Here is a 14,738-nt window from a genome sequence, read left to right on the forward strand (position 1 = left end):
CGGTGTTAAGAAAAAGGAAACAAACTTGCAAGACGTTTCCGTCTTGCGAAGCAAGCCCATAGGGAAAATCATCTTGCGAAGCAGCTCAAAAAACAAAAAACCCTTTCGTCTAGCGAGTTTTTTGTCTTGCGAGGCATTTGTCTTGCGAGGTACCACTGTACTGAAACATCTTTATTGAAAGTAAGTCTGATTTCAATAAGGCCTTACCAGTAAAAATACGTGGTTCAACATCCTATTAAGTATGCTAGCAAATAAAGTCAGAAGATCATCAAATGGAATTCTAAGATCTAGTTTTTACTGAGGTAAGAGACAAATATCTGAATGCAGGTGGAAACTTGCATGATTTAATGCTCCTCTCTCTTATGTATGTTGGGGAGAAAGTTTAATCCTAGACTTTGATGTAACTGATTGTTTTTTAAATATGCAGGACACTGCCATGCTGGCTTTAGTATGAAGAAGCATTCAGTTTTCAGAGCACCCAACTGCAGTCTGTGGTGATGCTGCACAGACACTACTTTGTTTTAAACTTAGTGAGAACTAGGCTTCTGTGCTGGCTCCCTAGAGGGTTGCTGGCATCAAGAAGTGCTCCTCTCACCAACATGAGTTTTCTTCCTCATATCAGGAATTAGAACTAGAGACAAAATGTTGCATGGGATTAACAAAACAAAAAAACTTTTTGGTGTTTCTCCAGTAGGATTGAGGACTTTTCCACATTCAGAAACATTTTTCATGTACGCCTTTTTGCCAGCCCTATAACTATGCAAATGGTTATACAAATATACCAGAAAGGGAGTACTTTAGTAGTTTGTAAGAGGACCAAGCCCTACAAATCCAAGAAATAACAAGCTTCAGAACACTGTAGCTCAAGGAGTACCACTTCTCATGTTAAGAGAGGGATCACTGAGGCACATTTTGAATTGACAAATGTTCTTAAGCCTTCAGTTAAGCCATCTTCTGCATGGCAATAAACAGAGCCAAAGAAAAAAAGGAGGGTCATGGAGTCGCCTGGAGAACTGACACAACAGAAACATTCTTATAAGCCTACATTTTTCTGATTAAACCTTTCAAAAATGTTTGGTTATGGATTTTTACAGAAGAACAAATAGGCTTTGATTACAGTATATCTTACATATTGCACATTATAATTTGATTTTTAGAAATAAATAGAAGTGGCATGTATTTTTGGTGAGGTTTTCTTCAAGGGAGTATTTGACTGTACCTCTTATCATTGAAAAGCTATGTAGACTAGTTGCTATTAATTCTATCACCTTATGAATTGTGACATCATATTTCATAAATTATGCAATATGATCTAACACTACAAATTATTTTTCCCAAGTTTTAAAACAAATCCAAACTTAAGCAAAGTTAGGCTTTTCTATTTGTTTATTGTGCAAGATAAGAAAATATGTGTTCTAAGTTTAAGAAAGCATTTTTATATTTTATTCTTATAAAGGCCCTCAAATGTCACCATATTTGTTAACTACTATACTTGAGCTAAAGAAGAGGAATATCCAACTACTTATTTAATACACCAACAAAATATCTTCCAAGGATAAGTATCAACATTACTAGCATGGACATGATAGCTGATCACCAAATTTGCATTCTCCACCTCCATGAATCATTCATTTCCTTGAATTATGCGTCGAATCTTCTCAGCATCATCTTCTACATTTTTGTTTGTGGGCTCAATCCTGAGAGCAGCAATATAATCTTGGAGACCTAGGGTTAATTTAGCATGCATTTTAATCATACAATGGCAGCAACATACTATAAAGTAGAATTAGAAGAAGCATCTACTTTTGTGCATATTGACTTACAAGTAAGTCCTGTGTTCAAAGGGGTTTAATCACAGGTAAGTACTGTATGTATAGGATTGCACTGGGGGTGAAGAACCTATGGCCCTCCAGATGCTGCTGGACAGCCTACTATCCTTGACAACTGGCCACGCTAGTGGGACTACTAAGAATTGGGAATCCAACAACATCTGGAGTTCCCCATCCCTGGATTATAGCCCTGGGCTGCAATCCAAAGCCCCTCTTCTGCCTGTGGGATCCCCAAAGCCCCCAAATGGAGGTATGGGAAAGGGCTAAGTTGGTGGCCCTGAGATCCACTGGTTCTACCATTTGTACCCCCCTCCACCATCTTTCCTGGATAATGTGAGCAATGGGGATGCAGCCCTGGCTCTACCACTTCATTACACCCTGCTGCTGCCTGGCTAGGAGTTAGATTGTCTTGCTGACCAATACAGAATGTGCTTCTTAGTCCTATAACATGGCCTAGCAGGGACATTTTTAGAGGCCATTGGTAGTACCCTACTTTATTGTTGCTATTCTATACTTCCTTTAGCATAAAGTCTTTATACCAGCAAGACCTGGGAAACAGACGGACAGATTTTCCTTTAATAAACAATGGTATTTACAGGCAAGGAAATCTCTAAAACAGAATACAAGCAATGCCTGCTCTTCAGGTTTGACTCGGAACCCAAAGGCTCCCTGCAGCCACCCATAAAAAACCAGTACTTTGCAGAACTGCAAGTTAGATTTCTAGATATTGACAACAGGAACACGACTGTGCTGAGTCACTGATAAAACTATGGTTATGTGTAGTAGGCTGAGAAGCTGTGCATTTCTTTTTTCTCAAAAGCACCTGCATGGAGTGAATAAACAGGGAAATGGGTGTTTTGGTGCCTTGTCTTTTGAGTTACTTTGTGCTACATTGGAGGGGAGAAGTGGGACATAATGGCTGCTCACCTTCCAATTCCCAGAAATTTAGGGAGAAGTATTACATAATTTTCTTTGGGGAAATGTACTGGACAAGGAAAATACAGCTGAAGGCAAAACATACCAATTATTTTACTACAGAAATCTAGAGGTGCCAGAAATGATGAAAGCAGATTGAAGTAAGGAAGCATTTTGTCAAGCTCCAAATTAGATGAACAGTAAAGCTAAAGGAAACAAGGTAGCAAACAAATATATTTACAAAGAGAGAAACTACTTGGAAAAGGAAAGAAAGATACAGAAGACTTTTCTGTTCACTTTTACATTGGGCAAAGAAAGCTAGTTTAGAAAATAAAGTGTTCCAATGCAACACACTGTCCAATATACTTAAATATTTCATCTAACAGGAATAGTACTTGTAGAAAAAACCACTTTTGTGGTTTTGTTTCTATTGGTTGCGGGTAACAGTGTGTTAACAGACTGTGGGTGATGCAAATAATTCAAAGTGGACCTACTGAAATAATCAATGGGCAGAAGTTCATTAAGTCCGTTGATGTCATTAGGTCTATTTTGAGTCGGGCGAATGCCTTGCATCATCCCATCTCCGTAAATAAAACAAAACTAAAATTTTAAAAGATTTAACTTTCTGGATGAACAAGCAAAATAAAAAGTACAGATTAACAAAGTCTTGTTCATATCATACAATAAATCCCAACAAATGCAGGAATGTTATCTTCAGCATGTATCTTTCCTTTACCTTCAGCATACAATTCCAGTCCGCAGAATGCTGCCCCACGCCTCACATGAGCTTTCACTCTAGCATTAGCATTGTCAGGAACAGGAGGAGTCAGTAATTCCAGGGCCTTGAAAAATAAAACACACAAGCTTGGAAGTCAGCTTAGCTGTCCCTTGAAGACAGTGTACGACTCACACATGCATTTGCCAGCATTTGTTTTCAAATCTATCAGGTTCCTTGCCTTCATTTGCAGAGACACAAACATGTCAAGTACCTCTCTGCTGGACCACCCTGGAGCACAAACAAAACAAGCTGAGCCTTGGCTGAGGTGTCTGAAGTCTTAGTGGGTATCTGTATTTTTTATTTTTTTTAATCAATATCACAATTAGAGGCCCTAAGCTATAGCTTGTTTAGCTTTTATGTAAATCCGGCACTGGCAGCAGCTACAACATATTGCTACCTGGTGCACAAATGGGCACAGACCGCAGCTCTCTTGCTTTAACTGCCCAACTGTTTTACTGTATATTTTCACTATAGAAAAGGAAGCTGCTTTATACTGAGTCAGACCATCGGTCTATCTAGCTCAGCATTATTGACACTGACTGGAAGCAGCTCTCCAGAGCTCTCACGAGTTTCAGGCAGGGGTCTCTCTCAGCCCTACCTGCAGATGCCACCAAGAACTGAACATGGGTCCTATTCTTCTTCACCACCACCATCATCATTCATATGCCACCTTTTCCTCCAAGGAACTCAAGATAGTGTACATGGTTCTCCTCCTCATTTAACCCCCACAACAACCCTGTGAAGTAGATTGGGCTGAGAGGCAGTGACTGGTCCAAGGCCATCCAGTAAGGGTCATGGCCAAGTGAGGATTCACCCCCTGGTCCAATACTCTAACCACATCACGATGGTTCTCATGCTGGTTTTGCATGCAAGGCAGATGCTCCACTACTGAGCTACAGCCATTTATATTTTGACATTTTTACTGAGATTATTTTAATATGTATTTTAATAATGGTGTATTTTACTGCATTTTAACAACATTGCACAATTAGTTTTCATATTTTGTAAACCACTTAGAAGTCATGTGGCCATTAAGAGGCATATAAATTAGCAGATTATAATAATAAAAGAGGGCAGTAAGTAGACTGGTAAGGAAACTACTACAGGCTGCAGGCAAGGACAGTATCAGACCCTTACTTAAAGTAGCAAAACCAGGCTTATCAGTTGACAGCTGCATAGTGCACATACACCCTTACGAGTGACACACACAAAGAAGGGGGGGGGAGGGAGAGCATGAACTTGCCCTTGAACCCAACCGTTTTGTAATCCTAACACAGTGGCATCAGCCAATTTTATTATATATATTTTATATCCTGCTTTATAGCCCCAAGAGGCACTCAAGTCAGCTTACAAATATTCTCATGAAACAAACAAACAAAAATCTATGGCAGACAGCAAATTCTAATAAAGTTCCAGCTAACCTAGATGATGGCACAACAGATTTTTACAGAATTTCATTTTGTTAGGTGTCAATTTTGGGAAATGTTGATATTTGATGAAATTATAATTACTCGGTGTTAAACAATAACAGTATTGCACATGATACTGTAAGGCTTGTATAGTCGCAGTAGGGTGACAAATGAATGTGATACAGAGTTTTGCTACAGACCTGAAAGCTTTGATAAAAGCAAATACCTTTGAGGAATCTTCAATCGCCTTGTGTAGATTTCTCAGCTTAAGGTGGCAGGCAGCTCGATTCAAGTACAATGTTGGAATCTTATTACTGATACGAATTGCCAAATTATAGGCACTGACAGCAGCAAGATAATTTCCTGTTGCAAACATTTTACTAAAAAGATAAGAGTATACAGAATAGTCTAGTTATTACATTTCCAAAAGGACTAAGGGTTGTATCCAACTAAATTTTACTTCTAGGACTCCCACCGGGATTCATAATTGTTGCCATTCTGGCAGAGCTTGAGAAGAATCGCAAAAGCCTGCACTGAACCACAAACACACATACACTGCCCATCCAACTTGTTGCTACTTCATTCCCTTTCCCCCATAAACAGCAAACCATTATTACATATGAGATAAAAGTGATTTTACACATCCTTTGAAGCAACATCCAAACGCACTTTCCTTTGTCTTTCAACCAATCTGGATTCTTCTCCTCTTCTTTTAAATCTTCTAGCTCAGCAATGTCTGAATTTATGATTCTGCGAGCCTCTGCTTGCTTACATAGCCACTGTGAATAAAAGATATGTGCAGTGCTTTGTGCCTAAAACAGTACAAGTATATTCAATTGCCCTATTTAGCAAATGCAAGTGAATATGCCAGTGTATGGCAACAATACTGAACACCAAGTGTATTGGCATTTGACTTCCAAAGGGTTCCAGATTTAGAATGCCAGAAGAGCCCAAATTGATCAGGTCAAGGTGGGTCCACCTAGCTCAACATCCTTCCCACAGTGGCAGACCAAGTAGTTCTGGGGAGCCCACAGGCAGGGCCTGGAACCAACCCTCTCCCTTGTCATTTGCTTTCCCCTTCAGCAACCAATTTATGGAGGAAGGGTGCCTCTGCGCATGGAAAGTTCCACTGAGTTATTATGGCCAATGGCTGTTGATAACTTTCAGTTAACTCAGGCTTGTTTGCTTGTGTCTTTTGTGATAGAAAATCAGTACCTCCAGAGAAGCATTGCCTACAGTTTCTCTGCAGTGTTTGTGCATTACCTTTGCTCTAATCTGTGGTAAGGGTCATTGTCATAATCCCTTCTGGTGGACAGGCACTGCTTACTTTTACAAGTCATAGCAGTACATGCACACATTCATAAAGAAAACCACATTCCACAAAAAAACACTCTCCTTTCCCTTTGTTTACAGCCTGCTTCTACTGCCCTCTGAATTAATGGCATACAGGCCTTTCCAGACCATCGGTTTACAACATCATAAGTGCACAGTTAATTCTCAATGGCTGAAGTCTTCCCTCAATTTGCCATGTGTGTTGTGGGGCTATTTCATTGCCAACATTTCACTGACAGGAGAACATGCTTTCCTGCCTGCAGCTAGCCCAGACATTGCAGTTTCAATTGCTGTGAGGAACATGACTGAAGAAGTGTCACTGGCTCCTACTGGACAGTATCTATGACATCATTAGCAACCAGTAGGACAAATCCTCTCCCTCCATTTAAAGTCCACATCACTTTGTGACCTTTTCAAAGTACCTTTATTTTTTGCTTTCTACGTGTGGGATTGTCTATCCAGATTCTTTTTTCTAAAGTAGTTAAAATAATGCCGGAGGCCTGCCCACCCCCACGCCCCACTCTACAACTGCAGCTCCTCAGCATGCATTGAAGCCACAGCAGAGCAGCTGGGTCTCCCTACCTCCTCCTCTTCTGGAATCCTGGATTCTCTGAGAGCTGTAGGAAAGACGCGAGGGGTGAATTTTATTTCAATGCTACTGGCAGATCGCGGAGCAGGGATAGATTCTTCCTTCAGCTTCTCTGAAAACATATTTCCAGAAATTGTATCTGCAATAATCAGGATACATAATGAATTAATTTTTCAATGTATCAGTTCACAGCAACCAGGGAGGGAAAAGAAGAGTCTTGAGCACAGATCTAAATAGGTTTCCTCTTTCTAACCTTTATTTGGCAGGCGTTGGCAGGATGATACAAGTACAGATTATTTAAAACTAACAGGGCTGAAGCTGCATGTAAAACGTCTCGTTATTTGTATCACCACTGCTGAGATAAACATTTGGCATTTGCTATGATTAGAGCATCCAATATCCTGGGGGTAGTGCCTGGTGGGATCCTGAAGGCCCAAAGAAGCACACCAGCACATGTGCATCTGATGGTGCAAGCCACTGAGAAGGAAGAAAAAGACCTCAGGGGAAACACTAACAGGCAAGCTAACTCTCAGGATGGGAACACTTTTAGATAATTTATCTCATAATTTAAATCATTTTTTTAAAAAAAAGCCAAAAAGGCAACTGGGCCTTATATAAAATATAAACAACAAATAATCATGGAGAACATATAAAACCAATTACAGATAACCTATTGTGTACTGTCAATACTGTAAAGTCCTAGGACCACCAGGAGATGCCACAAATGAGGAAAGTACTGTGCTGATACTTTAGCAAGGAATAAAAGCAGCTAAAATAAAAAATGGAGCAATAATGCTGAGCCCGGATACTAGGGTGAAGACAGATTAGAAATGGTTTCACAAGCCAAAAGCAGTGGAAGGTTAAAATGTTTAGTTTGTTTTGAACACAGCAAGAACATTTTACCTCCTGTAGATGTACTTGACTTGGATGTTCCTCTACTTGAAGATTTCACTTTCCTTTTATTCTCTTGCTTGCTTTGCTCTGGGGTTTTTCTGTGTTCCTGATGTGGCTGACAAAAATGAATCTTCTTTTGTTTCTCGTTCTGCTCTTTCCATTTCTCAATCTCCTCAGTGGCTTTTTTCCGCTCCTTTTCTTTCAGCATCTCTATCCTTTCTCTTTCCGCATCTTCTAGCTGATTGAATTGCAGAACCGTCAAACGCTGCACTACAACTACTTTTAAGGTACAAAGTCTTTAATGACTTATCTCTTATATTCAACATAGTAACTCTTATGAAGGAGGGGGTGGAGGATATAGCACATTACTTTTGCTGGATACCCAGCAAAGGTAAAACACACTGCTGCCCATATATATAAAAAAGAAGGGTGACTTGTTCCACACATGGCAAGAATGTGATATGCCAAATTCAATGCATTTTTCAAAACATTTTTAAAGAAAGCATTTTCACAGTGTTTTTAATATGTGTGTAGCTTCCACCCATGTTAACTTTGAGGCTGCAATGCAAACTGTAGCATCTGAAGATATTGTCAGTAGGTATAATATTATAATATAATAAGGGACGCGGGTGGCGCTGTGGGTTAAACCACAGAGCCTAGGACTTGCTGATCAGAAGGTCGCGGTTCGAATCCCCGCAACGGGGTGAGCTCCCGTTGCTCGATCCCTGCTCCTGCCAACTTAGCAGTTCGAAAGCACGTCAAAGTGCAAGTAGATAAATAGGTACCGCTCCGGTGGGAAGGTAAACGGCGTTTCAGTGCGCTGCTCTGGTTCGCCAGAAGCGGCTTAGTCATGCTGGCCACACAACCCGGAAGCTGTACGCCGGCTCCCTCAGCCAATAAAGCGAGATGAGCGCCGCAACCCGAGTCGGCCATGACTGGACCTAATGGTCAGGGGTCCCTTTACCTTTACCTTCATAATATTGTCAGTAGGTATAATATTGGTTATCCATTATTTGCAATCCTGTTTTCTGCTCGTAAGGATGACTCAGGCAGCACCTGATTTACCTTAATTGTGGCCTCCACAGCAAACTTGCTGCGCTCTCGTTTCTGAGCAGCTTTTGCTTCTGCTTCTGATTTTGCATCTTCTTGTGCTTTGCGCACAGCATCCTCTCGGATTCTCTGCATTTCTCCCTTGTCCCCTGAAGAGAACCATTCCAATATCAATTAAAAGATCAATAGGTGTGATAATACAATTGAGGTATGAGAAATGAGAGATTCTGAAACTGTGTCAGCTGCAGTGATATTCAGGCACTGTTCTTCGTGGGGCAGTAAGGCAAGCCAAACACTGCTGATTGGGCAACTCCTTCCATCCCCTCATCCAACAGCAGGAAGGAAGGGGAAAAGAGACTTCCAGTGACAAAGCTGCAGCCAAGGAGCTGGGAACTGAATTGTTCTCCCTGGACAGTAGTGGCAAGAAGAGGACCTAAAGATCATGCCCCCTGAAGCAGTAAGCAATCCATGGGGAGGAGCCTAGGTCTCCTTGCAAACTAAACCCTTCTGGGGACAAATTAATTACTACTTACCCACCCCTCTTTGCCTTTGCAGCACTGCCTGGAGGGGTTATCACCGCAGCTTGACATTTTAGCTCACTCTTACTTCCCAATTTTATAATGCTGCTTCTGGCTTTTGGATCAAACTGTTTGGCCTCTCATCCATTGCCAAATTATGAAGATAACCAGTTTACACAGAGCAGTTTACCAATGTGATTAGTTTAGTTTCTGCCACCAGCAGCACACATAAACCATGGGTGGCAAGGTAAAACACAATGCTGCCCACATATTTTAAAAGAAGGGTGACTTGTTCCACATGTGGCAGGAATGTGATATGGCAAAGAAATATTGGATAAAAATAAAAAGTCATGTAAAAGGGACTGTGTGATATGAAAGTCTACTAGAACCGGTGTTTCTTATATGGCAAGAGCAGCTAAAACTCTTTATGTTTAATTTTTTTAAATGATTGTTTTTTTCTATGTTTTAACAGTTCTTGTATTTATCTGTAAGCTGCCTTGAGTCCAATCAATATGTGGGGAAGTGGAGACTGCTGACTGCATCATTTGTTAAAAAGATGAGTTGACAAAGGAAGGGGGCATGGGTGTAGCCAGGATTTTTTTTGGGGGGGGGAGGTGCAGCCAAAGTTGTTGAGTTTTTTTAGGAAATCATGGGTAAAAATACCCTATAAACAGGACATTGCAGGGGACAAGCTTCTGCTGGGGGCGGGGGGGGGGCAGAACCTCAGATAATTGAGTTTAGTTCAGTTCAATTTATTGTGTTTAGCGAGCAGCCATTACACACATAAAAATAATAATAACAAGAAGACTGCTAATAATAGTGGTTTACATTTCTACTCCCCGACCTTTACAGGAAAAATAATTTCCCATTCCCCCTTTAAGTTTTATTACACAAATCTGTAAAGCCTTGGCAAGAAATGTGGATGTTCTAAAGGATATATACAGCTCTACATCAGACAACAACTTTCAATGCTTTTCAAAAATATTTGTGAATCTAGGGAGAGGGGCATCTGCCCCCCCACCCCCCCTTAGCTACGCCCATGGAAAGGGGTTTGCCCTAATCACTAGACTAACACACTTTATTAAAATTAGGAAACAAAGACAAGACAACTTTATGGCAAACTGGATTAACTTTACTGAATATAGTAAAAAATAAGGGTTATTGCTAAATGAAAAGTTATGATTGTATGTAAGACAAAAACCAGGTTGATTGCTGTATCTGGGCATCACATCACTTGTTAAGCTTTAGTTAAATCAGATATAAAATGTTAGGAATTGTGAGTGCTAATATATAATAAGTATGGTGATGCATATATGTGGCAAAGAAAATTAATAATATAATATAATATAATATAATATAATATAATATAATATAATATAATTTAATAATATACTGCAGGAAGGTCAGCAAAGGTTTGTTTAAGACCAACCCAATGGAAAACTCACCATTTTCCATAATGAGGGATTCCCACATGGCCGCTTCTTTTTTATAGAGGGTGAAGAAAACTGAGCCATTCTCGATTTTGGCAGTACTGCGGACATCATCTATAGGAGCATAGAGAATGGCTTCAAATAGAAACGGAGGAGAATTTACCTAAGAAGAACATTTAGAAATCAACATGAATATGCTTGCATTTAAGAAACACACTTGGGCAGCACGCTGGGGGCACAAGTCAAAGCTTCACACCAACTTTAGCTGCTTGAAGGAAAGGTGGGATATAAATGCTCTAAATGCAATAAATAAATAAATAATAATAATAATATGTATCCCAAAACATTTACACGTTATATTTGCCCCGAACCTGCTAGGCCCCAACTCATTTGTCAGCCTGGTTAGAGTGTGGTGCTGATAACGCCAAGGTTGCAGGTTTGATCCCCATATGGCATAGCTGCATACTCCTGTGTTATTGTTATTACTATTTATTGAATTTATATACCGCCCTGTACCCGGAGGTCTCAGGCGGTTCACAAAAAAGATCGACCTAAAAAACACAACATATGCAATCAAAATAAAGACAACAACCCAGTAACACCCCCACCCCACCCCCAGTGCTGCTCTTTCGATCCAGATTGAGGCATCCCTCTGTGGCTCCTTTAAAGAAAAGCACTTAAACAAGAAGGGGAGATCCGATCAGAATTCCAGTGTTGCAGAGGGCTGGACTAGATGACCCTCAGGGTCCCTTCCAACTTCACAATTCTATGATTCTACCTTAAAGAGCAGCAACACTAGCTTAAGGTTGCAAGACCTACGTGGGCCTGATGAGGGCAAACCTCGCTGGGATTTACTTCTGAGTAGACACATACATATATTCTCTCCCTGCTTATTTAACTTATATGCAGAAGTCATCATGCAAAAGGCTGGGCTGGATGAATCCCAAGCCAGAACTAAGATCGCGGGAAGAAATATCAGCAACCTCAGATATGCAGATGACACAACCTTGATGGCAGAAAGTGAGGAGGAATTAAAGAACCTTTTAATGAGGGTGAAAGAGGAGAGCGCAAAATATGGTCTGAAGCTCAACATCAAAAAAACGAAGATCATGGCCACTGGTCCCATCACCTCCTGGCAAATAGAAGGGGAAGAAATGGAGGCAGTGAGAGATTGTACTTTCTTGGGCTCCATGATCACTGCAGATGGGGACAGCAGTCACGAAATTAAAAGATGCCTGCTTCTTGGGAGAAAAGCAATGACAAACCTTGACAGCATCTTAAAAAGCAGAGACATCACCTTGCCAACAAAGGTCCGTATAGTAAAAGCTATGGTTTTCCCAGTAGTGATGTATGGAAGTGAGAGCTGGACCGTAAAGAAGGCTGATCGCCGAAGAATTGATGCTTTTGAATTATGGTGCTGGAGGAGACTCTTGAGAGGCCCATGGACTGCAAGAAGATCAAACCTCTCCATTCTGAAGGAAATCAGCCCTGAGTGCTCCCTGGAAGGACAGATCGTGAAGCTGAGGCTCCAATACTTTGGCCACCTCATGAGAAGAGAAGACTCCCTGGAAAAGACCCTGATGTTGGGAAAGCTGGAGGGCACAAGGAGAAGGGGACGACAGAGGATGAGATGGTTGGACAGTGTTCTCGAAGCTACAGACATGAGTCTGACCAAACTGCGGGAGGCAGTGGAAGACAGGAGTGCCTGGCATGCTCTAGTCCATGGGGGTCACGAAGAGTCGGACACAACTAAACGAATAAACAACAACAACAGGCACATACAGGCGCCCTCTGCCCTGTCACTACTACAACAACAACAACTGTTTCTTTTCCTTTCCTGGCCAAGGGCCCCCAGCCGCATGAGGGCCACCCCACCCCCAGGCCCTGCCTGCCCCCCCCCGGGCTACCGCAGACCTTGAGGTATCGCTCGGCGCAGAAAATGCCGTCGCGGCGGAGCGGGGCGGCCCTCCAGGGGACGACCAGGTAGACGGCCTCGGCCGTTTGCTCCCAGCTGTAGTCGCGCACCCACACCGGCATGCTCCCGTTGCTAAGGGCCCCGTCCGCGGCGGCATCGCCGCTGCTAGGCAACGGTTTCCAGGAAGCTCTGAAGCACTTCCGGCGAACGGAGCCGGAGGATGGCGGGCGGGCGGTCGCGCGTGCGCGCTGCCTTCCCTCCTGGCGCTTCTATAGCTGCCTCTTCTCAGCCGCCACTTGCACGCTGGCGAAGTGGATCTCAGTTGGGGACAGGAGAGCCACTGGGTGCAAGCTTTTTTTTTAATGGCGGGCCGTTGGTTGTGGAGCAGGGCAGACCTCATGTGCCCTCGCGCAGGGCTGCTCCAGTGAGTTCAGGGCTGCGTGGAATTGCACTCCCAAAATTGCACAGCGAAATTCGCTACAAAAACTCCAGTCTGCCAGTATGCAGCCCCTGAAAAGGAGGCATTTATTTATTTTGCCGAATTGCGAAAGCGTTCAAATATAGTTTGCTTTTTCCTTCATTTCCCTCCCACCCAGAGAAAAGGCATCATCATATATAGATTGGCGGGGAGTAGAGAAATGTCATGATAAATGCAGGCCAGAGTATTGATCATTTGCATACATTTCAACTGGAAAAATACTGGAATAGAGGCCAGAGCAGGAGCAGCATTTTCCAAGTGCTGGGCAGTTAGAAAATCCTTTCCACCCAGACTTGTTATCAGCGAGATCAAAAGCACGGCTGAAAATCAAATATCTCCCTACTCCGACCATGAGACACCTGCCATTTGCAGGCAAAGTTAAATCACAGTGGCTTCAACCTCTGAAGTATAACTCCCGAAATAGATTGGTTGCTATAAATAAGAATGCCTGGGACAGGTTGATTGTAGCCAGGAGGAGCAGCTGTGCAGTTTATTTAAAGAGTTTACCTCCCATGCTTTAGGTAGAAGAGAAACAAAAACAAAACTCCCAGAACTAAAGTAGTCAAAAATGTTCTTCCAGAAACCTTCAGGGTTGCTACTTTCCCCCCTGACAAAGCTCCTGCGTGTTTTATTGCTAATAGGCCATCTCCACACTTGGAAACACTTCCCCAGCTGAATGAGTCCAAATGTATGAATGAACAATATTAACGTATTACCCTTGATTGACATTAATCATCATTCCATGTTGTGCCCTGTTGTCAATAATCCAGCAGCTGCTCATTTGGTTATTTGTTTTAGCTTCATTATTGTACTAATGCTATTTTTCCTTATATGGGTAAATGCTCATCTCAATAAAAATGTTTTTAAAATGATCATGAATGCTATATCCACAGCCATAGTGACCACCTGCAGTCCTTTTTAACCCCTGTAAGTTGCCCATTGAACTTCAGCTATATGGCAGCTCATGCCTTCTATTAAGACACAGAGAGAGCAGCCCGGGGCAAGGATGAGTGCAGATCCCACATCCAGCTGGACTCAACGGGCATTTCTGTTTTTTAATCCCAGTGTTGCTCAACCAGCAGTAACAGCCAACTCAAGGCCAACTGAATTTGTGACCTGGACCCTAAAGGCTTCCTCAGAAGTAACTCTCAATGTTCGATGGGACTTTCATTCAGGTTAATGTGCACAGGACTGCAGCCTTTGTTAGCAATGAAGATTACAGAGTGCCTTGACCCATCTTCATTGCCTCTACAGAAGAATTCTACCTCTACAGAGGTATTCCAACTCATTTTCCACTTCTGGCAGAGATGTTGCTGCCTACAGGGAAATAATAATAATAATAATAATAATAATAATAATTTATTTATACCCCGCCCATCTGGCTGGGCTTCCCCAGCCACTCTGGGTGGCTTCCAACAAAATATTAAAATACCATAATACATCAAACATTAAAAGCTTCCCTAAACTTCATACGGTTGCCACTCCAGCAAGCACCCACTTCAGTCAGGTAAACATCAAATCTAGCAGTTTGTGAATTAAACAGGATAAAATCTTTTCATCCTGATTCTTCAGATTCACAACAATGATCAATTAAGATGTGA

The 14,738-nt window shown here is 41.9% G+C and overlaps 1 protein-coding gene across 1 annotated transcript; it reads right to left on the bottom strand.

Moving 5' to 3' along the window:
- Positions 1-1,368: 1,368 nt before the first annotated feature.
- DNAAF4 (dynein axonemal assembly factor 4) lies at positions 1,369-12,837 on the bottom strand. The gene is made up of 9 exons (XM_080981471.1): positions 12,659-12,837; positions 10,760-10,907; positions 8,812-8,945; positions 7,756-7,984; positions 6,846-6,991; positions 5,601-5,710; positions 5,158-5,311; positions 3,481-3,586; positions 1,369-1,725 (listed from the first exon to the last, which is right to left on the bottom strand). Exons 1-9 carry the CDS (start codon positions 12,779-12,781, stop codon positions 1,625-1,627), a joined length of 1,251 nt encoding a protein of 416 aa, XP_080837597.1. The 5' UTR covers positions 12,782-12,837; the 3' UTR covers positions 1,369-1,624.
- Between the last annotated feature and the right edge of the window lie 1,901 nt (positions 12,838-14,738).

The sequence above is a fragment of the Podarcis pityusensis genome, assembly GCF_964106645.2.
Source record: "Podarcis pityusensis genome assembly, chromosome: 14".
Taxonomy (NCBI): domain Eukaryota; kingdom Metazoa; phylum Chordata; class Lepidosauria; order Squamata; family Lacertidae; genus Podarcis; species Podarcis pityusensis.